Here is a 27,495-nt window from a genome sequence, read left to right as displayed (position 1 = left end):
CACTGCCTTCACTCCCACATCACTCAGCTTTAAATCTGACTTTAATTAGATGATCTAACATAAAAATTGTTAAATTTCCTCTGCTGACTCACTGCACTGTGGCCATTAAAAAGGTCAACAGAGAGTTCAGATTAAAACCTAAAAGCAGCAGATATGTTTCGAGCTTCAACCGAACCACTATGTAATATCCAAAATATAGGCTCTACAGAAAAAGATAACTATCTGTATTTCATAAGATTGATACAATCTCTGTGAACCATTCTGCAATAATTTGGTCAGATATTGATTCCAGCCATAGTAAGGAAACCCTTAACTAAAATTATTCAACAAGCACAAAAAGTACATTTAAATACTTCTGTCTGCAAAGCCTGGATTGAAGCTGCCAGATCAAAATGAGTGACTGCTATTATTCTTATAATGAAAACACTGAAAATAACAGTGGATGCTGACAGTTTTAAAACTATCTAAAGGGAATGAAGGGATTTTATTTTTCCTAAGGATGTAAGAGACGATCTGATTTTTACTAGTTAGGATTTATTTATGTTTTTAAATGCAAGAAAACCTGTTTATTGCTACTGTTTACAGCAGTTCACAGTTAATTTAAAGTGCTTGTGTGACAAGGACAAAATGACACAAATAGAGAGAAGACACAAAAGATGATGCTGATGAGCTGTTAAATCAACCAAACGTGAATGACATTTAAATAATTAACAGAGAAACAAAACATTGTTTCCACAGCACGTAGTGTCTTAAAAGAAATTCCACAATGACTCAGCAGTGACTTTGTTAATTAGAAATAACATTAGTACCATTATATAATAGTGCAGAATGAACCATCATGCTCAACTTTAAGGCTAATGTGAAAAAAATTACTTAATAATGGTTTCATTTCCTGATTAAATACTTCAGATAAAACGGGTATAAATTGACATAAAAAAAAGCAAATAGATAAACGCATGTACAACAACAATGTTCAGTATAGAAAAAAAAAATCCTGGATAGCAACTTGCCACTGAATAAAGAAAAGCATTTATTTCAAACATTGTTGAACAAGGTCAAATATTTCCCTTTGGAGTGTAAAATCATGGTGCAAATAAAATGGATTTCCAGTGTGTTTCAGGCAGCTTTTGTGATGTGGTCCATGCTCATATTTCAATGAATATAAAGAATGCAATGTATTGACCAGCACTACTGACAAATCTTTGATTTTTTTAGACTATTATATTTTACAGGTAACTCTCTTCAAACATTTCCCACAAAAAGAGTCTGCATCTTATAGACACAGGGTGCCCAAAGAAAAAGAAAAAGGTAAAAGAAAGAAGAGGGGGAGCCTGATCGTATTTATAAAATGAGAAGCTCAAAATAAATCTTGCATAGTGGGAATCACAATTTGGATTAAACTGCCTCCTTTTTCCTTCATTATACACAAGAAGCCAGCAAAACTCAATTTTGTACACCCCCACCCCTCACATCATTACCTGATATCTGTATATCCTAAAAGCTATGTGAAGTTCACAAACATAAAGCGAGAGCCAGCAGGTATGTAGACACTACACACGACATCGTGATATTATATTCTGGTTCCTGTCGTTATTAAAAATGCAACATTTGGTATGAAACTGGGCTTCCTACAGGAATACATACAAGTTAACAATACATTCTGCTACCTCTGCTCAAAATTCCCATCTTTTCATGGCTCACCCTGGAGAGGCAGAGATGCACAGAAAGGAAGAGGGGGAATAACTCCATACATAACATCAGGAGCGGTGACTGGAGCACCTCCATCTCATTGCCTCCTCAGCCTGCATAATCAAGTCTGTTGTTTCCAACCGTGTTTTCAATTGAGCCACACTGAGATGAAGGGGCTTTGATTTCAGAAAGTCTCGAAATTCCTTTACACGATGACGGCGCTGAATGGTTTATCTTTTAAACAAGCCTGAGCAGAATATACGCTGTTGTCAAAATGACAGAACATGTCCAGTGCAATTATCAAGGAAACGCTGCACTCGGGTTTATTCTTAGGAGAATCCAAATTCAAGACTCTGACAAAGAATGTATGCAGATCCTTTATTAAATTCAAACAGGTTGAAGGGTTCTACTGAGAGCCATTTCCTGCTAATGAAAAATGGATTCATAGTAATTAAACAATGGCTTGCTTGTTTGACAATTGGTCAGTGTCTGACTTTAATTACTTCCAGCATTTAATGGGCGCTGAGAGAGCTGGGAAAAATAGAGACACCACATGAAAAGTGCTTTGAAGTAACTAAATCGTATTAACAAAGGCAGTTATTCAGGTGTATTATATTACCTTGAATGCAAATTAGCAATCAGTGTCTGCTTTAAAAGAGCTCTGATAATCACCATGTCCATGTGGGGTATTCAAAGCAACATGAGACAACTAAGGGCTTCCAAATAGACTGAATAGAGAATGCTCTGAACTGCAGCTGCAGTGGTTCAAAAAACACAGTTATTTAATTTGGCAAAAACAATAAAATCTAAAATCCTGTTAGCTTCACAGTGCTGATGTATGTGGCAGGGCTGCCATCCAGAAACCACTTCTGAGACCAGCGTGCAAACACTGCCAAGCTGAGAGCCATTAAACATGGATTCAGCTCTTACCAACCTCTTCTGAAAGGCCATCCATAGCCCTCCTGTCTACACAACAACACTACCTGGCACAAGATGTTGTAAAGTGGCTGGTAAAAAGAACAAACATTTAGGAAAATGAAACATGAGAAAAAATGCACCAATATTTGTCTTGAATAGCACAGGTGGGGAAAAACATACTGCTTTGTTTTCTAATGTTGGCCTATTTCGATCATTAAGTATCTTCAAGTTGAAGACAAAGTTAATTTTCATCCTGCTTTATTAATGTTAAATGTTTTGAAAATATCATCACAACATGAGCCAGGCCACAGCTTTTTTTATCTTCTTCTTCTTTCAGCCGCTCCCTTTAGCAGTCGCAACAGTAGATCATCTGACCCCATCACTTGCATCTTCATCTATCAGTCCAACACTCTGCATGTCCTCCTTCACTACATCCATTAACCCCCTCTGTGGTCTTTGTCTTTTACTCCTGCCTGGCAGCTCCATGTTCAACAGTACATGTCCAAACCATCAACCCTGGCTGTCTAACTTTGTGTCCAAATCACTTAACCTGAGCTGCCCTTCTCGTTTCTAATCTGCAATTAATTTCAACTCTGCCACCTACGGCTCCGCCTACTGTCTTTTTGTCACTGAAACATCTCCAAATCACACATCATATCAGGTTTCTGTACAATTTTGTAAACCTTCCTTTTCATAGTTTCTGCTATCCTTCTGCTAACGACTGTGTGACTGCAGCTCAGTACCTGGAATCTACATCCAAATCCCATCATACCGTTTAAGTCCACTACCAACATCCCCTGATGAACTTCTGTTGGTAAGATCAGTTTTGCCATTCATATCTAATAGATGGGTTAGAGTCAGGGTTACTTCACAGCAAATTAAAAGAACAAATTATAAATATGACAAATGTTCGGATCCCTTTCTACTTTTTCTTTTCCCTCTACATTAAAAATCTGATCCCTTCTGGTTTCCTACTTGTGCGGGCAGACTTTGGCGTTGATTGCGTCTAGGGGTGGTCAATAATGCCTCAAAATTATATCACGAAACTTCAAGAAATTTTGTGATAATGATATTTCACACACAAAAAAAACAAAAACTGCACAACATTTTATCAATGCCTGCACCTTGCAGGCAGCAGCATTTATGAGTGCAAGTAAATGAAGTGCATTCTCTACCCTTCTTTTCCAATGAGTTACTGTCACTGATGACAGACTACCTAATTTGAAGTGTGAATTCATTGAAACAAGGTCCCAGCAGCAGCAGTATTATAGTACAATAGAGGTGACTCATCATGAGTCAAGTGTAAGCACAAAAGTAGTGTTTCCCTTGGAATTTAAAATAAAAGTCTAAAATAAAAATGTAAAATAACTTCTTAGCACTAGTTTAACAATAACTGAAGAAATTTCACCTTGCTTGATTTATTGCTTGTCAACTGTTTGAACTGGTATCATATACTTGGCCAAACTATATGGAACAGCATCAGTAATTTCCTTCCACCATCTTCTCTTCCTGTCACATAAATTGCAGCTAACAAGAGCAGCTAGCGATGCTTGGTTGAGTCATTCGTTTAAATTTGAGTCGCATATCACCACCTGTTAGTTTTTGCCTCTAATGGGGAAACAAGCTTGTTGTTTCCACCCTCGGTGGGAATGGGGACAAATGGCTGCTGGCAGTTGCTACAGTGGGTGAAATCAGTCACAAAAGGTTATATGTTGGTGCATCAAAAACCTGTTTTGCAGATATTTCTGTCACTGGTGGAGTTTGGACACAGGTCGATCTGCTAGTGACCAAGGCAATCACAAGGAGGTTTTTGATGCAGCAACCTCTTTCACCTAGTGACAGTCAGCAACCACTGGGGCAGCACATCAAGGGCTGTTATGATGAATTTTCATCAGTAATGATCAATAATAACCCCAGGCTGACGAAAACTTATCATAACTTATACGTGAGGTAAGATGATTTCAGGATGCCAGCATTTCTCATTGAAAAATTATAGAACTTAGCAGCAACAAGAACAATAAAAGCTATTATAAGCAAATCTCCTCAAAGGGCTGGCACAGATGGCACACAGTTTCACACACAGTTGTAATAATTCATTTGGTTTATATTTTTTGACAACTGCTCTGCAAACTGTTGGGCATGCAAGATGCAGAAGCTTCATCTGGGATTGTGTCATATTAAATTTAAACTTTCTCTCCCAGCTCAAGCACCGCCAGCAGCCATCCAGGATCCATACTAGCAACACATAATCTAGTTAGAGCTATGGCGCTCACTCTCAGTGCAAATGTTTTATTGTTTGTTTGGTTGGTTTTTGAAATATATAAATGCTGATTACATTAAATAAATGTTATCATACTTTTGTAACAGTTTTTAATCATGAAATTATTATTTGTTTATACAGCTTCATGTCTAGTTCACAGACTGTCTCAGATATATAAAGATGCCAATGTACTAAAACCACCAATGCTATAGTGGGTGTCTCCAAGATTAGATTTTGCCAGAATGACGCACAAACACATGCACACATACACACACACACAAACTCACAAGGTGAAAACAACAACCAGACAGCTGCAGAGGGCTCATATAGCAGATTAAGATGCTGTATTCCGCAAATATATTAAAAAGTAATGGACAAGGACAATGCCATACTCAGCAAACATAAGTTGGACCACATCCATTCTTTAACTTGACCTTCATTTTGTTCTGAGCTACAGATCTGTCAAGTCCAGTGACTGTGTCAATATCAGGCTGCAGACATTTAGAGTGACAGGAAAAATACAAGCAACTGCCTTTGTTGTGGGGTTTTTTTCTAATGAAACTAGGTGTTTCCAGAAGCACATTTTGCAATGATGGCACCCTATACTGCACATAAAGATGTGTGTAGCCTTCCAACACGATTTTATAAGAAAATGAAACTACCAGAGCTATAACATCAGTATACACATTCCAAACTAACCAATAATTTCAATAGTTTTAGGTCTATTTTATTAAAATGTAATGCTCATATTTAAAATTATGGTCCCACATTAAATGACAAAGCAGGGTATATTTTTAGGCATAGCTACTTTTTGACTGACATGTCACTACCATATGAGCGCAACATCACAAAACATGTTGCCAATGGGAGAGCAAAGTGTCCAGGTTATCTTGCAACAATATGCAAATGTACAAGTACACAGTCTGCAAAAATGAGAGCACATCAGGTGGTCAAACCCTAATGAGGCTGACAAAATAACAAAAACAGTGGTATAGTAAGACAGCATAAGCACACATTTTACAGTTGAGTTTCAACAGCATGCTAATCGATATGTTTCTATATAAGGGTGAAGTCTTCTGTCAGAAAATTGATGGAGACTGTTGGGTCTTTGAGGTTTTGAGCAGTGGTTGTCTGCTTAAATCTCACAGCTCAGGTAGAGTAACAAACAAGTCTGAAGTATAAATCTTAAATCCGTGTATAACAGGTGATCAGCAGAAGAGAAAGAACAAAACATTTTTTAAGTTCAGATCCTCACTGATCTGCGAGTTAATAAGGTTGCTATGCCATGTGCTGAAATGTATGCATGTTGTTTTATCTGCCTGCCACAAGAGGCTGCAGTTATTTATTAAAGTCAAAGGAATTAATTTGATTTGCAGCCACCTGTGGGCAGCAAAGAAACATTAATAGCTATATTTATACAGACATTTCATATTAGAGAGGAGTAAAGATAAATAATACTAAAATAATGGGAAAAACAAAACATGAATGCGATTTGTGAGTTGCATGGCTGAGTGTGTGTACTTGTGAGTAAAGAAACACACAGTTTGCTCTGCAGTTTCTCTTGTGGACTGATATTGGAACATGAAGCACCCCAACAACTAATTCTGGTGCTTGCATTACATCCATAGCACCTATGCTAGCATTTGCCAACTATTATCCCCCCTCTCTCCAACACTAATATACAAGTAATATCAATATTAAGGACCAGAAATACATCAGATCCAAGCACTGAGGATGAAGACTCACTGAAGAGTTACACGACAGAGGCAAAACTTTGGCTTTCTGCTCCAGGTGTTTCACTCACGCCTTTATTCTCATAACATCTCTAACTGCCATTCCCATTAAAATTAATGCTTCAAGTGATGACTATCACTACAAAAAAATATCACATGCTTTTATTCTTTGCTTTCAGCAGCTGGTAGTTAATTGCTGGCTGCAAGCCTTAGTAGATTTTCTAACTCACTGAATCCAAGTTTTGCACTCTAATAGGGAAACTCCCACAAATACATATGCTGCAGCAGAAATAACGGTGTCCACGCCTTTCTGTCACAAAGATGCCAAAACTAATTTATGCTGGTGCAAACTGTTCCTTAAACTGGCCCTGTGCCTTTTTATGAAGCTAAATTGATGTTTTTAAATCAACAATCTAAACAGCTAAAGGACTTCTAAGCACCAATTTATCACTTAGCCAAAACCTCGTCGTTCATTGTCGATATAGTCATATCTTTTCGCTCCCCCTATGGGATAAGATCTGTTCCAAGACCTGCGAGAGAGTAATCATGAATCTTAATCCTCCTCACCATGTGAGCTGTATGCCTTCAGTCACTTCTAAAAGCCCAAAAGTGACCACAGCTGAAGGTCAGAACAAAGACTATTGTTTAAGAGCTGGCTCAGCTCTCCTTTCTCCCCATCATCGCCCACTTCAATCTCACAGTCCTTTTTACTGTCTCTGAACTGAGTCATCCTAAGGTAGAGGAATGGGGGAAAAAAATTTGAAGATAAATTGGCAATCTGTCACTTAGACACATGATGAAAAAAAATAAAAAATAAAAAAACAAAAACCTTTAAGAAGCTGTTTTCTGGATTGCAATGAAAATGTCAGCAACCAACAAACCAACTGCTCGTGTTTAGACAATTTTTACAGTAAATAAATAACTGGTGTTTTAAATTTAATTGCTCTAAATTAACAACACAGTTTTACCAGCTTCTCCAGCCACAAGTGATAAATGTTGCTGTTCACCATCAGCAAAGGAAAAGCTGAATCCACATTTTTATATAGCTCTACAACCCCATGTATTGTACATCACTGCACTATCTCTAAGTCAACAAGCAATTGCACACTCTATGGAGATACTGCATGTACCACAATTGAAATGCGCCCCATGTGGACCCAGAAAATGCGCTGTGGTCTCAAACTGCTGGTCCCGACTGCATCACACTCAACGTCAAACCACTTGAGTGCACATCAGAAATGACAGTTGGTTGAGGCTCCATGGACAACATCATTGAAAAACAGCAGAGGTGGCACCCTAATGTCACCAAACTGGCTGTTCTCCAGACCTCGGCTGTACTTCAATGTTAGGTCCATGAATATTACATACAGGGGGAGCAGACAAGCAGCCTTGTCTGAGTGTGATGCCCAGCTAAATGTGCTTGACTCAGGGCCAAATACACAAACAGAGCTTTCACCCAGGCACAGGGTCAATTGCAGCAGACACCATGGCTGCTCATACTGCCCAGAATGTAGTGCATGTTTTACATCACACATGCATTGACTTGAGGACTTGTTCAAACTGCTACGGTTTTGTTTAATGTGCAACATCCACAGGTAGGCTTCAAAGCAGCACTTCCTTCTTTTCCAGTTATTAGGAATTAATTGAACTGAGACAAGGCTTGATTTATTTACTTATTTATTTATTTTTGCCAGAAATAAGCATCCAAGGAAGGAAGCTGATCAGAAATTACATGCAATATATGTTTCTCCTTTTTCTAGTGAAATTCTACAAAATAAAAAGTCGTGAACATATTCATATTTGGAATAAGCAAAGCAAAGCAAAGAAAGGAACGTAAAACAGCGGCTAACTGTAGGTTAAAATCTTAATTTTCCTAGGTCGAATCCAATTAATAATGAATGAGTAGTACTGCAGATCCTTGTGTATTTAGCTATTTAGCTTTTGTCACCATGACAATTTTCAGTCCCAGTGAGGCAGGCAGCTCAGCATTTATCTCATCTTGTTCAGGTGGACCTTCACCATGGTACACTGGGCAGATATAATATTGGTCACTCAGTCCAATTCTCTTCCCAGCTGCAGCCACAAATTGTGTGCTGCAACGTCCATGTCACATCACTGAATATGTGACTGTATGTGCACGGAACATGTACACGCAGAAGAACATGCACACATATGCTAATTCAAATATACGTGGAGCATGCATTAATTCGTGTTAAACCAATTCAACTAAAAGATTGAACATATCAATTAAACATTTATCAAGTTGAGAAATCAACTTCATTGAGGGAATTATGAAACAATTTTGCCAATATTTGTGCTACAAATTAAAAACTAATATATATATATATAAATATATATATATAAATATATATATATATATAAATATATATATATATATATATATATATATATAAATATATATATATATAAATATATATATATATATATATATATATATATATATATATATATATATATATATATATATATATATATATATATATATATATATATATATATATATAGTCAAAGCGCAAAGATATCCTTTCACTTGTTTTTCAGTCTGTGGACATAATTTCCTTTTACTCTCTTACAGCGACAAAAATAGGAACAAGTCATGCTTTTAACTGTGGCTTTTGTTTAATCTTCTGTGTTTGTTTTTTAAATTCCAAGCGCACATCCAGGGCGACAAAGATACCCCCAACTTAAAGCTTTTGGGAGCTGTAGCCTGAGGTGCATTGATCCTCGGGCTTGACTCCTGTCGGTGCAACGTCGATATGTCAGGGAAAAAAGCAGCCCCGCTTGTCGCGAGGGGGGATTGATTTCAACAGAAATGCCACGAGAGAGCTTCCAAACCCTCTCCTCTGCCGTTAACTCTAATATAAACTCATTGGTCTACATAAAGCCACATGGCACCCGGTGGAGTGCAAATCGCCTTTAAACTCCTCAGGAAGTTGAGGCGGATCATGGTTCCGCACTTCACACTTAAGAAAATACACTCGCAGCTCGCCTCTTCGCGTTGTTGGCAAAACTGTATCAAGCGCAACACTGTCCCTTGTTTCCAAACAAAAATCAGCTTCGCCTTGAAAAACGGAACAAACTGTTTACTGTTGCCGGGATCGTTACGTCCCTCACAGCTGTCTGGTCCGAGCCCCCTGACTTGAAGATTAGAAAGTAAAGTGAGTACTTACAGAAAGAGAGGAAAAGCAAACAGCCTGCCACTTTGTGACCGACGTGTGGGCTGTTCGACAGCATCCCGGGAGAGTCGTATTTGAGCTGTGTAGGTGGTGGAGGAAGCTCGCAGAGCATGGGCTTTCTGACTGTTAAAAAACAAACAACTGGGCTTTTCCTTTTCACGGAAAACGGGGAGTAGATCTGTGCTCCGGCAGGAGGCATCGCCACTTTCTGTACGAGGCGCAGGGACGCGCTCTGCTGGCGGGATGAATTCACTGAGCTCAGCTGACAGGCTGCCCGGCCAGATGGTAGAAAAAACAGAAACGCTTACTGGAGGCTAACTGCTGCTACCTTCAAGTGCTCCCGTGAAACTCCCGACTTAGCACTAGAGCTGGAAATACATCTTACCGAGCAGTCTTTTTTTAATCAAAACGTGTTCGAAAAGGTCAATGTAGGTTTATCAAAGGTTATAATTATAATTTTAATTAAATGAAATAAAAAATAAGCCGTGAGTTTCTTAAAATTTAACCTATAGCTCCAACTAAAGCATAGCAATAACTTTAGAGAATTCAAAATGCTAAAAAAAAATAAAAAAAAAAACCCACCCAAATAACCCAACTATTTAAAGTTTACTGTTAATTAACGGAGAACCAAATCCACACAGTTAAGAAGCTGATACCAAGAAATGTTCGCCAGCCTGTTAGAAATGTTATGTTTACCTGAGTAACTAATCGGTTATGTAGTTCCAATTCTACTCTGGAGATAACTGTTCAGTTTTGTCACTTCCTCCCCCACAGTAAACATTTGTCATGTCTTACCAGAAGAAATCACACGGGCAACTAGTGACATGAACTAATTGGTTCCAGTTATGCCTTCTTATAAACCATGCCATTGGGTCAGCTTAGATAATTGCCGGATCCTGGAACTGGGACGCCTAAGTAGGATGCAGCCGTTTTTAGAATTTCATCGAGTGGTTTCCTTGCTTTATGTTGAAATATATTCCTGGAAAATGTCAGTAAGAGGTCACAACTTACATTCATGATAATAATGATGTGCAGACTGCACTGCAGACTGTTGGTTTTGCACATAAAGAAACCACAGGGAGACTTTTATCAAAAACTCTCCACACTCACCCAACACTTCTTTGTAGATTTTTATAGATCTCCATAAAGCAGCTGTCTCCATGTTTCTGACTCACATTTTGCAAAGCCTTCATTTTTCACGTTGTTTTTTATACACGCCATTAGTTGTTTTGTTGTTGTTGTTTTTTTAGGTGCACTTGTTCAGTTATTTGCTAATGCAAATATCTTATATCTCAAATATCAGTTAAGACTATTTAGGCATATATTCATATATGACCTGCTGAAGATCAAAATGATACCACTGTTGTTGGTATCAAACAGGCTGCTCTGAGTACTTCACTAACTGCTGATCTACTGAGAATTGTTCAAAAGAACAAAAATAAAGGGAGTAGCAGTTCTTTGGGAAACTGTAGCAGTTCTTTGGTGAAAATGCCTTGTTGAGGTCAGAGGAGAATGACTAGAATGCTTCAAGCTGATGGGAAGCCAAATAACTCAAATAACCACTCGTTACAACCAACTGAACATAAAGCAGATGGGTTATAGTAGAAGAAGATCACTTTGAGCACCACTTCTGTCAGCTAAGAAGAGGAAACTGAGGCTAAAATTCAAACTGACTCACCAAAATTGTACAAAAAGAAGAAAGAAAAAATGTTACTTGGTGTGACGAGGCTTGATTTCTGCTATGGCATTCAGATGGCCGGGTCAAAATCTGGTACAAACAACATGAAAGCATGGATCATGATGTCTGCTTCCAACAGGATAATGCACCATGTCGTGAACTCAAATGATCTCATACTAGTTTTCTGAACAATACGGTAAGTTCACTGAATTCAAATGACCTCCGCAGTCACCGCATCTCAATCCAAACAGAGCACCTGTGGGGTGTGGTGGAACAGAGATCGTGCTCATGTATACACAGCTCACAAATCTGCAGCAATTGTGATGCTACCATGTCAATATGGACCAAAATTTGTGAGGAATGTTTTTAGCACCTTGTTGGATTTGGGCCATGAATTAAAAGGCAGTTCAGAAGGCAAAAGGAAATCCAACCCCATACTTGCAAAGTATATATAATGAAACTGGTAAGTTCAATTAAAAAAAAACCCTTCTTTAGCTCTTTCAATGTCGTTATAGTGTTGCGCATCTAGTTTACTGTTTCCATTTTATTATGTCTTACTGTTTCCTGCTATGACAAGAAACGTATATCTAGTAAAACACCTGCAAAGTCAATGTGCATTTTTGCCTGATTACACTTCTCCTGAACAGACTCTGGTTCCTTCATATCTGGAGTTAATTTGAACTTGTGAGAGTGGGACAGCTTACACCTTTATCATTCTAATTAGGAGACAGTGGATTAGTTACGTCATTAAGTCCCAGCAAAATGTGAGCAGGGGCCTAATTAGCACAATAACTTAAAGCCCTTATGTGCTGGGTTTGAAACTGTGTTATGTCGTAACATAGCCGTTACCAGCTGCATAACCATATTACTTGGTTCTATTGAGAATATGGTAATATTGAGCTTCTTCTGTTATGGTATGAATAGCCAAATCAATAGCTTTCTGTAGCCATGTCAATATGTTGTAAAATGTGACGTTATGGGAACAGATCTAAAAGTTGAGGGGACATTTTTGCATCTGAAACAGAAGCTTAACTAATATTATAGCATGTTAGCTATATTGCATTTTAGTTGGGGGGGGGGTTTTTTGTTGGTTTTTTTTAAGTTTTTTTCTCTTGTATATGTTTTTCAGATTTTTCTCTTCATTTTTTTCATCATTGGAAAGGGAATGCTTTTCTGAGGGCTGCAATGTAGCTTTGCTGTTAATGATCCTGTACAAATTAGGCATCTAAGATCAGCAGTAGTTTAATTGTTTTATTGTTATTTGCTTATTGTGATTTAATGGGGAAAAAAAATCACTGTTAAAACTAAGACAAGTAATGAAAATCAAAATGTCTTTTTATCATTATACAGAAGAATAGGCCCAATTGACTTTAAATTTCAATTGGTGGCAGCACCTCTGTGCTCCAAACTCCATAAATGTTACATTTTGGCAACTGGGGTGGCTCAAATTCACTGCTTTCTGTTATTCATCTTTCACGTGGGATGTGAGAAACACATTTTTCAACATCCTGTGAAGGCAGCATTCATTCAGATGCACTTTGACAGATCTGTCCAGATTTGTGACTATGAACACAGCTAGAAACAAGAAAATCAGGACAGTGTCTTATTTTGTTTTTTTCCCTCCAGTGACAGTACATGAAAGAGCAAGTTGTGAACAGTGACGGTGACTTGATTTTACAGAGACAAAGTAGACTTGACTGGTTTCTAAGTGCTAACATAAGAAGCAACTTGCCCCCAGTCTACTGTTACTGAAGTTACTACATGTTCTGTCTATATTAAACATTAAACGATAACATTAACATGTTTTTGTGTCCTAAATGTGTAACTAATGCAAATTTCTGGAGAGCTTTAACCTGTAATTATAATGTTATTAACTATAAACACAAACTATTATACGATTTAATAGTTACTGTAATCAAAAAACAAATCAGATGTGCATAACCTCCCCTGGGTTTCTCTTCTAATTATTGTTAACATTATATTACAAACCCTCATACTTTCCCAGTTAGAGAAGGACTGGGGCCTATTCAGTCCGAATGATATGTAAGTGATGAATGAGTGAATGCATGTGTAAGAAAAAGAATGATGGATTGCAGGTTTTAAAGTTCTCCATGGATATTGTTTCTACGGTGGTCCAGAAGAAAAAAATAAATACCATAGTGACAGTTTACTTGATGAACTACACACTATGCACACTATCTCATTCCCTCATTTTTCATTGTATGTCACATTTCATTTTGTTTTCACAAAGTTGACTCTGTCTACAACGGTGCATTCCCCTTACTTTTACCTGAAATACATGCATAAATTCCTTCTAAAATATTGCCATCCACACTACTTGGTTTATACAGGCAGGTGACAAATTAAAACCCCTGACCCCTACAGTGAAGTGATTTGGTGGCTCTTGGAGCTATTTTACTAAGAGAATAAGGATCCACTTGTCCCCTTAGAGGGAAATCAATACAGAATGGTTGTGAGAGATTAGCCTTTATCCTGTGATGAAACATTTCTATCCCGATGAGTGGTCTCTTCCAGGATGATGAGACTCCAATCTATAGGGGTCACTAAATGGTTTAATAAGTATGAAAATGTGATGTGAATCACATGGAATGATTTGGATGTATTAGACACATCTTTTTACCACAGTCACTAAAACATAAAGATACTTTCTGTTTTGTTTTGTTTTTTTCCCTTAATTTGCCATTGTCTTTATTCTGATAAAGGTCTCCATCTTTGTTATACTTTAAGCAGGTGTCTCCTGTTTAGACTCAAGGATCAGACAGATCCTTCTCATTCATGTGCTCAGAAAAAACAGAGAAGGGCATTTAATGTAAACAGCAATGCTTTATTTCTAAATGATAAGAATGAAAAATCTGAAAGCAAGCAGACATTTATTAAGAAGACAATATACAGTACTGTGGATGGGGTAATTTATTGAAATGCACTGACATAAAATGTATATGTTTATACAGTGCTATTGATCTTGAAAGTCAATATTGAACCTTTATTCTTCAAAACTGCCTGAACTCTCTTAGATAAGCTCTCCTGTACTTTCTTTAAGTAAGTAGTCTTCATGAATAGTTCTCCAGGCTTCTTGAAGGACATTCAAAGCTCTTCTTTGGATGTTGGTTGTTTTGTTCCATTCTTTGTCAAGATGATCCCACACTGCTTCAGTAATGTTAAGGTTGGAAGTCTGAGGACATCAGCCCGTGGCTGATAGAGGCCCATTATGTGTTTTTCTATCCAGGTATGCATTTCTTCTTTGGGATCATTGTTATGCTGATAAATGAAGTCATTGTCAGCCAGATGTTTTCCAGATGGTACTGCATAGTGGCACTTTTTTGTGTTCCCAATTCTATCAATTTTGACAAGATTCCCATCAACACTGGCTGAAATTCTGCCCAAACAGATGGTTGTAGACACCGACTGTTGTACCTCTTTCTTCAACTCCGTATATATACACTATCTTCAGCTTATGGCCCCCACAGAGTCCTGATCTCAACATCATTGATTGTGTCTGGGATTACATGACGAGACAGAAGGATGCGAGGAAGCCTACATCCACAGAAGATCTGTGATCAGTTCTCCAGGATGTTTGGAACAATCTACGAGCCGAATTCCTTCAACAACTGTGTGCAAGTGTACCTAGAAGAATTGATGCTGTTTGGTCACACCAAATATTGATTTGATTTAGATTTGTCTTTTGTTAATTCAGTGCACTTTGATGTTTAATGAAAATAACTGATTAACATTTCCATTTTTGAAATCATTCTTTGTTTACAGCATTTTTCCTCACCTGCCTAAAACTTTTGCACAGTACTGTGTAATTGTTTTCTACATTCAAAACAAAAACAAATTATTTGTTTTTGTGACAGGCAGCTAACTAAGCACCTAAAATACAATTAAAATTGGTTCTTTGCTTATAGCATATGGCACTGGTTCTTCCCTTGCACTGGGTGACTTTTTAATGCTTGACTGATTCATAAGTCAGTGCTGTCTTTTAACGACCTTCGGAAAGCCTGGAGAATTACTATTATTATTTTTTAAAGGCCACTTTAAAAAATCACAAAAGTCTGACTTCTTGGAACCAAAATATAAAAACATAAGGGGTGGATCAAGAATTTTGCACAGTACTGTATGTTAGTCCGGTAAAAAAAAAATATTAATGAATAATGCACATATAAATCTGCATATACATATACATATTCATATATTTTGGTTAAAAATCTCATTAAAGTGTGCAAACCAGAGTTCTGCTCATTGAAATCACATTTTTTTCCTATGATTCTGTGTTTTTTCCCCAAAAATGTTAAATTCTCAACCAAACAACAAAAAGAAATAAAGAACAATATTAATGAATTCATGTTTTCGCATACTCTCGTACATTTAAATATTTACTAACCAATTATATTTTGGTGACTCTGAGTAACTCATGACTCATGATGTAAGAGTAAAAACAGTGGAAGTGAAAACAATAACGTTTTAGGTTGTAACTAAAAGTATGAGCTATAAGATGTTGTAAAGAGAAATGTCAGGTGATCATTCCCTGTTGCTTTGTCACTTCTCTCAGATAAATACAGGTGTGTGTGGGATCTGTTCTTATGAATTTAGATACTAATGATAAAGTACAGAGATTTGAAAAATAATCATCCTTTGAAAGAATGAAATGCTTTGCTTTAATATTCGACTAGGCTATAAAAATAAAATTTAGCATGTTTCTTTTTCTGTTTGTTCAACACAAAGTAAATCAATATCAATCAATCAATCAATCAAAATTTGTTTACTCAGTGACACGGAAGAAAATGTCATCTTAACAGTTTAAAGTCATGAGTGTCAAAATTCAGCAGTGTTCCTTCCTACTTTGCTTTATGTCAGCGATGTGATCAAAAGTGTTTCAAAATAGAAATGAGAGCAGAACTAATTTTTGTAACAGCAGGTGACCTAGTGTCCTCCTGAATATGAACAGCTTCACATCTTCCATAAATTATATAAATCTCCTTTTGGGTGAACTCGTGCTGTCTTTGTTGGTTTAATGAACTTGGTTTGATTTTCCTGATGAGAGAGTCAACTGTATATGATTACATGAGGCCTAATTGTTTGATATTATTTCATTCTACTGTATTTTCCATGTTCCGTCTTTAAAAGTATTAGATGCTGCAATGACCCAGTTTCCCAATACTGGTCAATACAGTTTCATTTTTTTTCCCCGTTGACTCAGTTCATCAGTGCTGCTTATGATAGGATCAATAGAAGCGAGGGAGAGGTGAGGTGGTTCACTGGTGTGTGGTGGTGCCACAGCATCAAAGCATTTCAGAGTGGAGTGGTTCGATAGCTTGTTAGTATGCCTGACAATTTCATCGCAACGTCTGAAATGCAAAAGAAGACACACTTGCTCTAAATTTAAATCTCCCACTTTTTTCAGCTGAGACTGAGTTAAGACTTGCATTGCATATGTACAGTAGTCTTTGCCATAAGAATATAACTCTGTAACACCCAGCCTTCTATTCCTTTCAGCAAAATTTGCATCATTTTTCTTCTTCTTTTTGCAGGGGAAGTGAAAAAGGCGGATACTGTATCTTGCACAGCTCAGGTAAGTTTTTGTGAAATAATGCAGTTCACCCTTAGTTCCCCTCTATCCTCCTCAGTCATGTCGGGATTGATTGCATGAGATAGACCTGTTTTTACATTCAAAATTTCATGATCTGGCATACTCAGTGGATCAGTCAGAACCTCAAAGGGGACACCAGGATGAATCCAAGATGAAGAAATGTGAATGCTCCAGCTCTCAGCCTGCCCAAAGGTGCCTGTGGGGAGGGAACTAAATGATCAGTTTTGATATTTTACCAGTTTGCACAGTGTGGTGCTGAACACAAGTGACATGGCCAAAACTATGGCTTCTTAAAATGTCACAATGTCTGAATCCATTTAAAGTCATTTTTCTGCAGCGCTATCCAACTGGGCAGCAGACCTTCTAAGAGGTTTGCTGTCCTGTAAATAAAAAAAAAAAAAAAAAAAGGAGATTATTTTTTGAATTTTGCTTTTAGTTTTCTGTGCAATTCAGTCAGTGGATGAAACTTCATTAAAATGCATCTATCTCAAAGAGGTGGTTCAAATTGAGTTTTAAAAGGATATTTATATGTCTCTGTGATGAAAACTTGATATCAAACACATTTTCCTAAGGACTCCAGCTTCAGAAGGCTCCCACTTTACTGTTTCCAGCTGGTTTGTTTAAACATCCTCTTCTGGTTTGGAAAGAAGCAATTACAATTCTAGTCAAACTGTTACAGCTCTTCTGCTCCAGTTGCTGCCACACAAACCAGCACGAAACCAAACGGCAGGTACTGCTTATTTAATTACTAGTTTAAATGATACCTAATGGGTATTTGAAGCTGAGAGAACATATACAGTGGGGCAAAAAAGTATTTAGTCAGCCACCGATTGTGCAAGTTCCCCCACTTAAAATGATGACAGAGGTCAGTAATTTGCACCAGAGGTACACTTCAACTGTGAGAGACAGAATGTGAAAAAAAAATCTATGAATTCACATGGTAGGATTTGTAAAGAATTTATTCGTAAATCAGGGTGGAAAATAAGTATTTGGTCACCTCAAACAAGGAAAATCCCTGGCTCTCACAGACCTGTAACGTCTTCTGTAAGAAGCTTTTCTGTCCCCCACTCGTTACCTGTATGAATGGCACCTGTTTGACCTCATCATCTGTATAAAAGACACCTGTCCACAGCCTCAACCAGTCAGACTCCAAACTCCGCCATGGCCAAGACCAAAGAGCTTTCGAAGGACACCAGGAAAAGAATTGTAGACCTGCACCAGACTGGGAAGAGTGAATCTACAATAGGCAAGCAGCTTGGTGTGAAAAAATCAACTGTGGGAGCAATCATCAGAAAATGGAAGACATACAAGACCACTGATAATCTCCCTCGATCTGGGGCTCCACGCAAGATCTCATCCCGTGGGGTCAAAATGATCATGAGAACGGTGAGCAAAGATCCCAGAACCACACGGGGGGACCTGGTGAATGACCTGCAGAGAGCTGGGACCAAAGTAACAAAGGTCACCATCAGTAACACACTACAACGGCAGGGAATCAAATCCCGCAGTGCCAGACGTGTTCCGCTGCTGAAGCCAGTGCATGTCCAGGCCCGTCTGAAGTTTGCCAGAGAGCACATGGATGATACAGCAGAGGATTGGGAGAATGTCATGTGGTCAGATGAAACCAAAGTAGAACTTTTTGGTATAAACTCAACTCGTCGTGTTTGGAGGAAGAAGAATACTGAGTTGCATCCCAAGAACACCATACCTACTGCGAAGCATGTGGGTGGAAACATCATGCTATGGGGCTGTTTTTCTGCCAAGGGGACAGGACGACTGATCCGTGTTAAGGACAGAATGAATGGGGCCAAGTATCGTGAGATTTTGAGCCAAAACCTCCTTCCATCAGTGAGAACTTTGAAGATGAAACGAGGCTGGGTCTTCCAACATGACAATGATCCAAAACACACCGCCCGGGCAACAAAGGAGTGGCTCCATAAGAAGCATTTGAAAGTCCTGGAGTGGCCTAGCCAGTCTCCAGACCTCAACCCCATAGAAAATCTGTGGCGGGAGTTGAAAGTCCGTGTTGCTCGGCGACAGCCCCAAAACATCACTGCTCTTGAGAAGATCTGCATGGAGGAATGGGCCAAAATACCAGCTACTGTGTGTGCAAACCTGGTAAAGACCTATAGTAAACGTTTGACCTCTGTTATTGCCAACAAAGGTTATGTTACAAAGTATTGAGTAGTATTTTTTGTTATTGACCAAATACTTATTTTCCACCCTGATTTACGAATAAATTCTTTACAAATCCTACCATGTGAATTCATGGATTTTTTTTTCACATTCTGTCTCTCACAGTTGAAGTGTACCTCTGGTGCAAATTACTGACCTCTGTCATCATTTTAAGTGGGGGAACTTGCACAATCGGTGGCTGACTAAATACTTTTTTGCCCCACTGTACATAATACAGAAAGAATTGACCCCCAACCCCTCCAGTTGGTCAGTAGAGCCATGTCTCTCACACTGAATTCATTAACATTAATGCTGTTTTGTTTAATAAAGTCTAGAACAGGAGGATTGACATGTGCAAAATGTCACCTACCTATGAATTCTCCTTGTGTACTCCAAAGACGCACCGTGTAGTCAGTGGATGAGGTAAGCACCACTTGATCATTGTCAACAACGTGCAGGCTGGACCAGAATAAAGAGACATGAGATGAAATGGGATAAGGAATTTCTGGAGGAACACACTAAATCATCTACCCTGTTGGTACGTAAGATGGCAGATGCACCGTGGGCAGCTTCTCACCTATACTGATTGTACGTTTAAGCCCTTCCCACATGCAGTCTCTTCTATACTTTGTTTATGTACTGCAGCAGCAGGAAGTTACCGGTAAGCTGTTTCTGTTGCTGCTGCTGCTGCAGCTGCTGCTGACACCTCAGACTGAGAATGAGTGGATTCACTAAGGATGTACCCATGAGGAATTTTAAGCATGCAACTAACTAAAACTTAAACACACAAAGAGTCTAATTCAGTCAGGTCCACTATAGTCAAAAAAGGGATGGCATTTCCAACTGTAGTAATTTATATTTCATGGCATGGCTCTTTTCCGTGCCTTCCTACACTTTCAAATGCATACATGTAAAGCCAGAGCTGGGGAGAGCAGCAGCAAGACCTCTGAGCAAAAAGAGCAGGCACCAGTGATAACACATATGACACTGATTAAGTTAGACACAGCATGAAAAGAGGAGCTGGCCTGGAGGTGGGTTGCAAAGCAGTTTGCAGATACACGGTAAAGCAGACTAAAACAGCTTAAATACCATGTCCTATATGAAATGTGTGAATTGGATCCTAGAAGAGTGGCTTGTGTGGGCTGGTACTGATGTCAGCTGCCTGGCTTGAGACTGAGCTTGATTTTGTGACCCGCCTGAATTTATGCTCTATTTCTGTATTTTACATACCCAGTAACTGTGTTGGTGTGGGCGCGCCAAAAGGTTTCAGCTAAAGGAATAAAGGAAAAAAAAGTGTCCTGATAAAGACAATATCTAAATTTCACCATTTGCAAAACGAAAGAAGAAATCAAAGAAAAAATAATATACTAACCTCTTAGTGATTTCTTCTCAGGGTCTAGCTTTGCCATGCTGTAGACATAGATGTAACCAATTCTGTCAGCCATGTACAGCAGAACATCCTTCTCTGCTTTGGCCAGTTTTGTTATCTTTTGTTGAAATTTGGACTGAAAAGTGCAGATGAAAATAAAAATTGGAATTTACTTAATACTTCTGTACAGACCGATCACTGATTATTCAAATTCATTATTTGGTAATGGCTCTCTTCAGCTCAAAGGAACAGAATAAAAGGAACAAAATCAAACAATAACAGTTATCTCCCCCGTCGTGACCAAATGTTAGCTTCCCCACCGAGGGACTTAATAGCCTACATTTCACTGAATAACGTTCCTCTTCAAATAATATGACATATACATAATAGAATAAAAGCTGTGTTGACTGTTAATAAAAAAATTGCAAGTGTGCGACCCATTGATGGTTGGTTAATAAACACAGGTGAAGCCAACAACTGTTTTGATTCTGAAGATTTTTGCAGGTCATTTGTGTTAATATCTTTGTGCTGCTTCTTGTGTTATTTGTGCTGACTTAAGCAGAATTGCTTAGGCACACATTGCATTTTATTTCAGCTTTGAGGAGGTTGGAGAACTGCTTGGATGTCCTCATGTTCACCCACCTCCCAAAGCAAGAGGCCCTGCTTTGCATTACTTAGCTGCAAGGAATGTACCTGGTAGTTTCTTAAAATCTAGAGCTAAGCAAAGAACATGCAGACTATATATTATCTTGATTTTTATTCAGCTGTTTTAACAATAAGAGAAAGAAAATAAGTATTCCTTGATTGCCAAAAGGGAAACAGGGAAACGTTGCAGAGTAAAAGATCTTACAGCTTTGAAGCTGCTAACAAACTTTCCTCTGCCGAGCACATTCCAGAGATTTACACAGCCTTTAAGAAGAGAAAAATATATAATTAACATTATAATGGAGGACACTGTAAGGTTGCACAAGTGCAGTCTTGCTTATTAGACCTGTTTATAGCACTGACCTTCGGCCCCAGATGACAGGAGAGCTGTAGTTGAGGAAAGCTCTTTTAAATAGGAATCCTTCAGGAAAACTATGCTTGGAACACTTGTATCCAGACCTAATTGAGAGAGAGAAAATGTGAGACAAATGCAGTGATTTGATCACATTAAATTTCACGTTGAAGCTCCAAAATCACCTTTAACATCTTGCTGTTCAGGTACAATGGGACTAACAAACCGACACTGTATACGTCCAGAATCCACGTTCCACACTATAATCTCGCCATCAGAGCTGCCAGTGGCCACAAAAGATGGGGGACACTGTGCCACACAAAGGATGTCATCCTTATGGCCATTTTTCTGTAGAGAGGCAAACTGTTAGTCTTGGTACAATTGCAAAAAGATTAATTTGTTAATCCTAAACCCAAAACTGCAATTCAGTCTGAGTTATTCAGAGTAATTATCCATCTTTACACAAGGTTAAATGCATAGCTTATGGTTATATTTATGGAGGGGGGTATTGTTAGCATATATAACAAGTAATATATAAAGATTTAAAATATCATGTCACATTTCACCTCTGACACTTCATTTAAGGGGAATAGACTGATCGGAAGGTCAAAGTGATTGGAACACTATGTTCAATCAGTAAAACTATGTTCTATTTTTTTGGGATTGATAACATATGCGCACACACACACACACACACACACACACACATATACATATACACATATATATATATATATATATATATATATATATTAGGGGTGCAACGATACACAAAATTCACGGTTCAGTTCGGTTCGATACTTTGGTGTCACGGTTCGATATTTTTTCGATACAAAAAAAAATATTCATGCCTTTTTAATTTGTCATTTATTAAAATTATAAATATATATTTTAACTCAAAAGTACAGTTTTTAAATTTAATGTTGCTGAAACAACAAAGTAATAAAAAAAAAATCTACCTGATCGAGAAATCACTCATCTTTGGAAAAGAGAGTTTATTACAGAGAAATGGCTCTTTCCAAAATAAAAGCTATACTATACGCTTCTTCTGGGCTATATTCTCAGCAGCATATTAAACATATCAGGTCCCCATAACGAGAATCATGTGCTAAATGACTCGGGTAAAGTTTTTGTCTGCTTCCACTTGTTTTTGCGCTAGGACAGGGGTCTGCAACCTTTAACACCCAAAGAGCCATTTGGACGCGATTTCCATGCAAAAGAAAACACTGGGAGCCGCAAATACTTTTTGACATCTAAAATGAAGATAACACTGTATATATTGTTTGTTTTTTTTACCTTTATGCTTTGTGTAAACAACTAAGGCGTGTTGCTTGAATCCATGAAGTGCTACAGAGAAAATTACATTTTATTTATGTTATTAACACATTTTGAACTCTTAAAGAAATATAACAAAAGGAAAGACACCCAGCTGAACTAAAATGATCCATGTAGCAAACAAAAACTGTTGTGAGCCGCCACCTTTATATCGCCTTTGGGCTTTTGGAGCCTTGACCTGACTTTTAAAAAAAATAATTGGAAAAAAAAGCACTATGCTGCTAAAAAATGAAAAATAGATGTTTGCAAAATTCAGCCTAAATATGTATTTTATCTGATTAATGTGTGTGGCGGGGCGTGGTCTGCAGCGCCGCTGCAGGGGAGGCCGAGGCACCTGAGTCTGCCGTACGGGCTGTACGAAGTCACTTTCATCTTCACGCAGGAGTGTAAGCTGTCATCTGTGAGGCGTGAGCGGTGTTTGTTTTTAACATAGTTCACGGTGGAAAACAGCTGCTGACATAATGTGGATCCGAAGATCCATAATTCGCTTACCTGGGGTTGAAAGTCTCGATAAAGGCACGGCGTTTCTGCGGGTATATCGGCTTCCGCAAGTGTGACGCTTATTTTGAACGATTAAAAAAATAATAGAATATAATTTTATTTTTATATTTCAATATCACAATAATCTTCCAATTTAGAACTACAAGTTAAAAAAAAAGAGCTAACATAAATAAAATACACTTCAGCTAATTACTTAAAAAAAAAAAATTATTTTCCCAAACCATGCGGAGCCGCACTAAAAGGACTAAAGAGCCGCATGCGGCTCTGGAGCCGCAGGTTGCCGACCCCTGTGCTAGGATGATGTCGGACTAAATGTGCAGTAATATTCGTTGTGTTCCCACTAGTGCTGTCAGCGTTAATCTCGTTGAAATGACGTTAACGCCACAACACGGCAAATCTCCGTTAACGAGCTACCGCGGATCGCCCCGTGCGTGGGGCTGGACGGTGTCAACACGTTAACGAGCTAACTGCGCTAACGCACTAGTTCCCACCCATGTAATTGAGCATTGCGTGGCACATCCTACATACTGTTTTACTTTAGTCCATGACGCGCTTACCTTCAGGGTCATACATCACATGAAAACCAAAATAGTTCCAAACGCCAGATCTGAATGAGGGTGGGGGAGGTTCAATTTGCCATGTTGCAACGAGCTTAGCTTCTGTCTGCTAGCTTGCCCTGCGCTCAGTGAATCTGCGTTCGACTACTCCGCCTAGGCTGCACTGTCAAGCGCAGATCCACTGAGCGCTCAACACAGACCGCATCGTCAGAAGAAAAGTTGATCAAATAAATTTTGTATTGTTCGATACACATGCGTACTGAACCTAAAGCACTGTATCGAACGGTTCAATATCGATACGGGTATTGTTGCACCCCTTATATATATATATATATATATATATATATATATATATATATATATATATATATATATAAAGGCTCGCAAAATTTCAAAACCTCTGGTAGCCTTTCGGGCAGGCATTCTTCTGTTTTTGGTAGCCCAAAATAAATTTAAGTAGCCCGAATAAAAAAGAAAGCAATTTTTTAATGTTTTGTTTCCGTTACAATATTATACATTATTATACAGTACATATAATATTATACATTATACAGTATAATATTGTAACGGAAACAAAAAATAATCAAAAAAAATGTTAAAATACAAATCACAACAACTGTATAAAAATTACAACCATCAACTCAAATACTTGGTTCAAATTGAACAGAAATTTCTATGAACTTGTAAGAACTGTGTAGAACATGAATCTGTCTGTGTCAGATCCTGAATCTGAAATTTCCACTGAAGTCACGGGTAAGAAGTAAGTGGAACCAAGATCTAGGCCATTTGCTTTTTGATGTTTGCAAAGGCTGCTAAATTTTGCCAATGGTAGTTCACTCTTTGCAATATAGCACACTGTTCTAAACAGCTTTTTCAGGAGTTCTTGTTGTGCTTGGTTTACTTTGTTTTTTTGCAATTGCTGTTTGTTCTGGGAAAGATACTGCAGACTGGGCAATACAGTGGGGCAAAAAAGTATTTAGTCAGCCACCGATTGTGCAAGTTCCCCCACTTAAAATGATGACAGAGGTCAGTAATTTGCACCAGAGGTACACTTCAACTGTGAGAGACAGAATGTGAAAAAAAAATCCATGAATTCACATGGTAGGATTTGTAAAGAATTTATTCGTAAATCAGGGTGGAAAATAAGTATTTGGTCACCTCAAACAAGGAAAATCCCTGGCTCTCACAGACCTGTAACGTCTTCTGTAAGAAGCTTTTCTGTCCCCCACTCGTTACCTGTATGAATGGCACCTGTTTGACCTCATCATCTGTATAAAAGACACCTGTCCACAGCCTCAACCAGTCAGACTCCAAACTCCGCCATGGCCAAGACCAAAGAGCTTTTGAAGGACACCAGGAAAAGAATTGTAGACCTGCACCAGACTGGGAAGAGTGAATCTACAATAGGCAAGCAGCTTGGTGTGAAAAAATCAACTGTGGGAGCAATCATCAGAAAATGGAAGACATACAAGACCACTGATAATCTCCCTCGATCTGGGGCTCCACGCAAGATCTCATCCCGTGGGGTCAAAATGATCATGAGAACAGTGAGCAAAGATCCCAGAACCACACGGGGGGACCTGGTGAATGACCTGCAGAGAGCTGGGACCAAAGTAACAAAGGTCACCATCAGTAACACACTACAACGGCAGGGAATCAAATCCCGCAGTGCCAGACGTGTTCCGCTGCTGAAGCCAGTGCATGTCCAGGCCCGTCTGAAGTTTGCCAGAGAGCACATGGATGATACAGCAGAGGATTGGGAGAATGTCATGTGGTCAGATGAAACCAAAGTAGAACTTTTTGGTATAAACTCAACTCGTCGTGTTTGGAGGAAGAAGAATACTGAGTTGCTTCCCAAGAACACCATACCTACTGTGAAGCATGGGGGTGGAAACATCATGCTATGGGGCTGTTTTTCTGCCAAGGGGACAGGACGACTGATCCGTGTTAAGGACAGAATGAATGGGGCCAAGTATCGTGAGATTTTGAGCCAAAACCTCCTTCCATCAGTGAGAACTTTGAAGATGAAACGAGGCTGGGTCTTCCAACATGACAATGATCCAAAACACACCGCCCGGGCAACAAAGGAGTGGCTCCGTAAGAAGCATTTGAAAGTCCTGGAGTGGCCTAGCCAGTCTCCAGACCTCAACCCCATAGAAAATCTGTGGCGGGAGTTGAAAGTCCGTGTTGCTCGGCGACAGCCCCAAAACATCACTGCTCTTGAGAAGATCTGCTGGAGGAATGGGCCAAAATACCAGCTACTGTGTGTGCAAACCTGGTAAAGACCTATAGTAAACGTTTGACCTCTGTTATTGCCAACAAAGGTTATGTTACAAAGTATTGAGTTGTATTTTTGTTATTGACCAAATACTTATTTTCCACCCTGATTTACGAATAAATTCTTTACAAATCCTACCATGTGAATTCATGGATTTTTTTTGCACATTCTGTCTCTCACAGTTAAGGTGTACCTCTGGTGCAAATTACTGACCTCTGTCATCATTTTAAGTGGGGGAACTTGCACAATCGGTGGCTGACTAAATACTTTTTTGCCCCACTGTAATGCATTTCTTGCATTTCTCATGGGTCCTGATGGGGTCTTTCTTAAAATTACTGGTCCCAGTAACAAAGGCGCTTATCGACTCAGAAATCAAATGAAACTCACAACACACCTGGCAGAACATTGTTATTTAGCTTGTCATATTCCAGCCACAGAAATTCTTTTGTCCATGAAACCAAATAAGCTGCGCTTTCTTTTTGCCTCATAGTCTGATTTGTCATAATTTTTCCGTTTTGTGGTAGGCTTTTCTTTGGCTGCCCCTTCTTCACCCTGACCTGTCTTATTTGGGTGAGCAGAACTAAAATACCAGCGTAAATCCTGCTGCTTTTACACACGTACTTACATAACGGTCAGCGATTCTTTGCGCACTCAACCTCTCATATGTTTAAGCTTGCTGCGAGAGATTTCACTTGTCGCGTTTGAATAGTAAGCTAATGAGTGATAAGACGATGTCAGAGGAATTGGTGCGCAAATAATCGTCACTCACCAATCAGTGCTGCTGTTCTCTACACACCGTTCGCGCGATCGCAAAATGAAAGTGAAAGCAAAAAGCAAGCGCAAATTCAAACGCGATTTCAATATGTCACATATTGACAGTGACTCATCGATGCCAATGACATAATTACTCAGCTACATTGGCGAAAGAATGTAAAAGCATAGACATATATTTTCCTTCCTATGATAGCCCGACGGGCAGGGCTGAGTTAGATTTTGGTAGCCCGACAGGAAAAATCGCTAGCCCCGGGACGTCGGGCTAGCGATTTTGCGAGCCCTGTATATATATGTGTATATATATATATATATATATATATATATATATATATATATAGAGAGAGAGAGAGAGAGAGAGAGAGAGATAGATAGATAGATAGATATAGAACTATTAATGGGGATTATATACACATACACATATGTTAT

The 27,495-nt window shown here is 38.6% G+C and overlaps 2 protein-coding genes across 2 annotated transcripts in view; both read right to left on the bottom strand.

Moving 5' to 3' along the window:
* b3glcta (beta 3-glucosyltransferase a) overlaps positions 1–10,002 on the bottom strand; it is a 76,194-nt gene extending 66,192 nt beyond the window's left edge. Inside the window, exon 1 of the mRNA XM_087851103.1 lies at positions 9,792–10,002. Coding sequence (XP_087707229.1) covers positions 9,792–9,996 — 205 coding nt within the window. The 5' untranslated portion in view covers positions 9,997–10,002. The remainder of the gene's footprint in view (positions 1–9,791) is intronic.
* A 4,574-nt stretch (positions 10,003–14,576) lies between these two features.
* LOC148098977 (uncharacterized) lies at positions 14,577–24,154 on the bottom strand. The gene is made up of 8 exons (XM_087851625.1): positions 24,018–24,154; positions 21,810–21,972; positions 21,636–21,731; positions 21,478–21,536; positions 20,631–20,763; positions 20,489–20,528; positions 19,629–19,717; positions 14,577–17,279 (listed from the first exon to the last, which is right to left on the bottom strand). Exons 1-8 carry the CDS (start codon positions 24,027–24,029, stop codon positions 17,062–17,064), a joined length of 810 nt encoding a protein of 269 aa, XP_087707751.1. The 5' UTR covers positions 24,030–24,154; the 3' UTR covers positions 14,577–17,061.
* Positions 24,155–27,495: the final 3,341 nt, after the last annotated feature.

This window comes from Neolamprologus brichardi, chromosome 14 (genome assembly GCF_056152115.1).
Source record: "Neolamprologus brichardi isolate AB-2024 chromosome 14, ASM5615211v1, whole genome shotgun sequence".
NCBI classification, from domain to species: Eukaryota; Metazoa; Chordata; class Actinopteri; order Cichliformes; family Cichlidae; genus Neolamprologus; species Neolamprologus brichardi.
The sequence above is the reverse complement of the archived record's forward strand: the minus strand, read 5'-3'. Positions and strand labels throughout refer to the sequence as shown.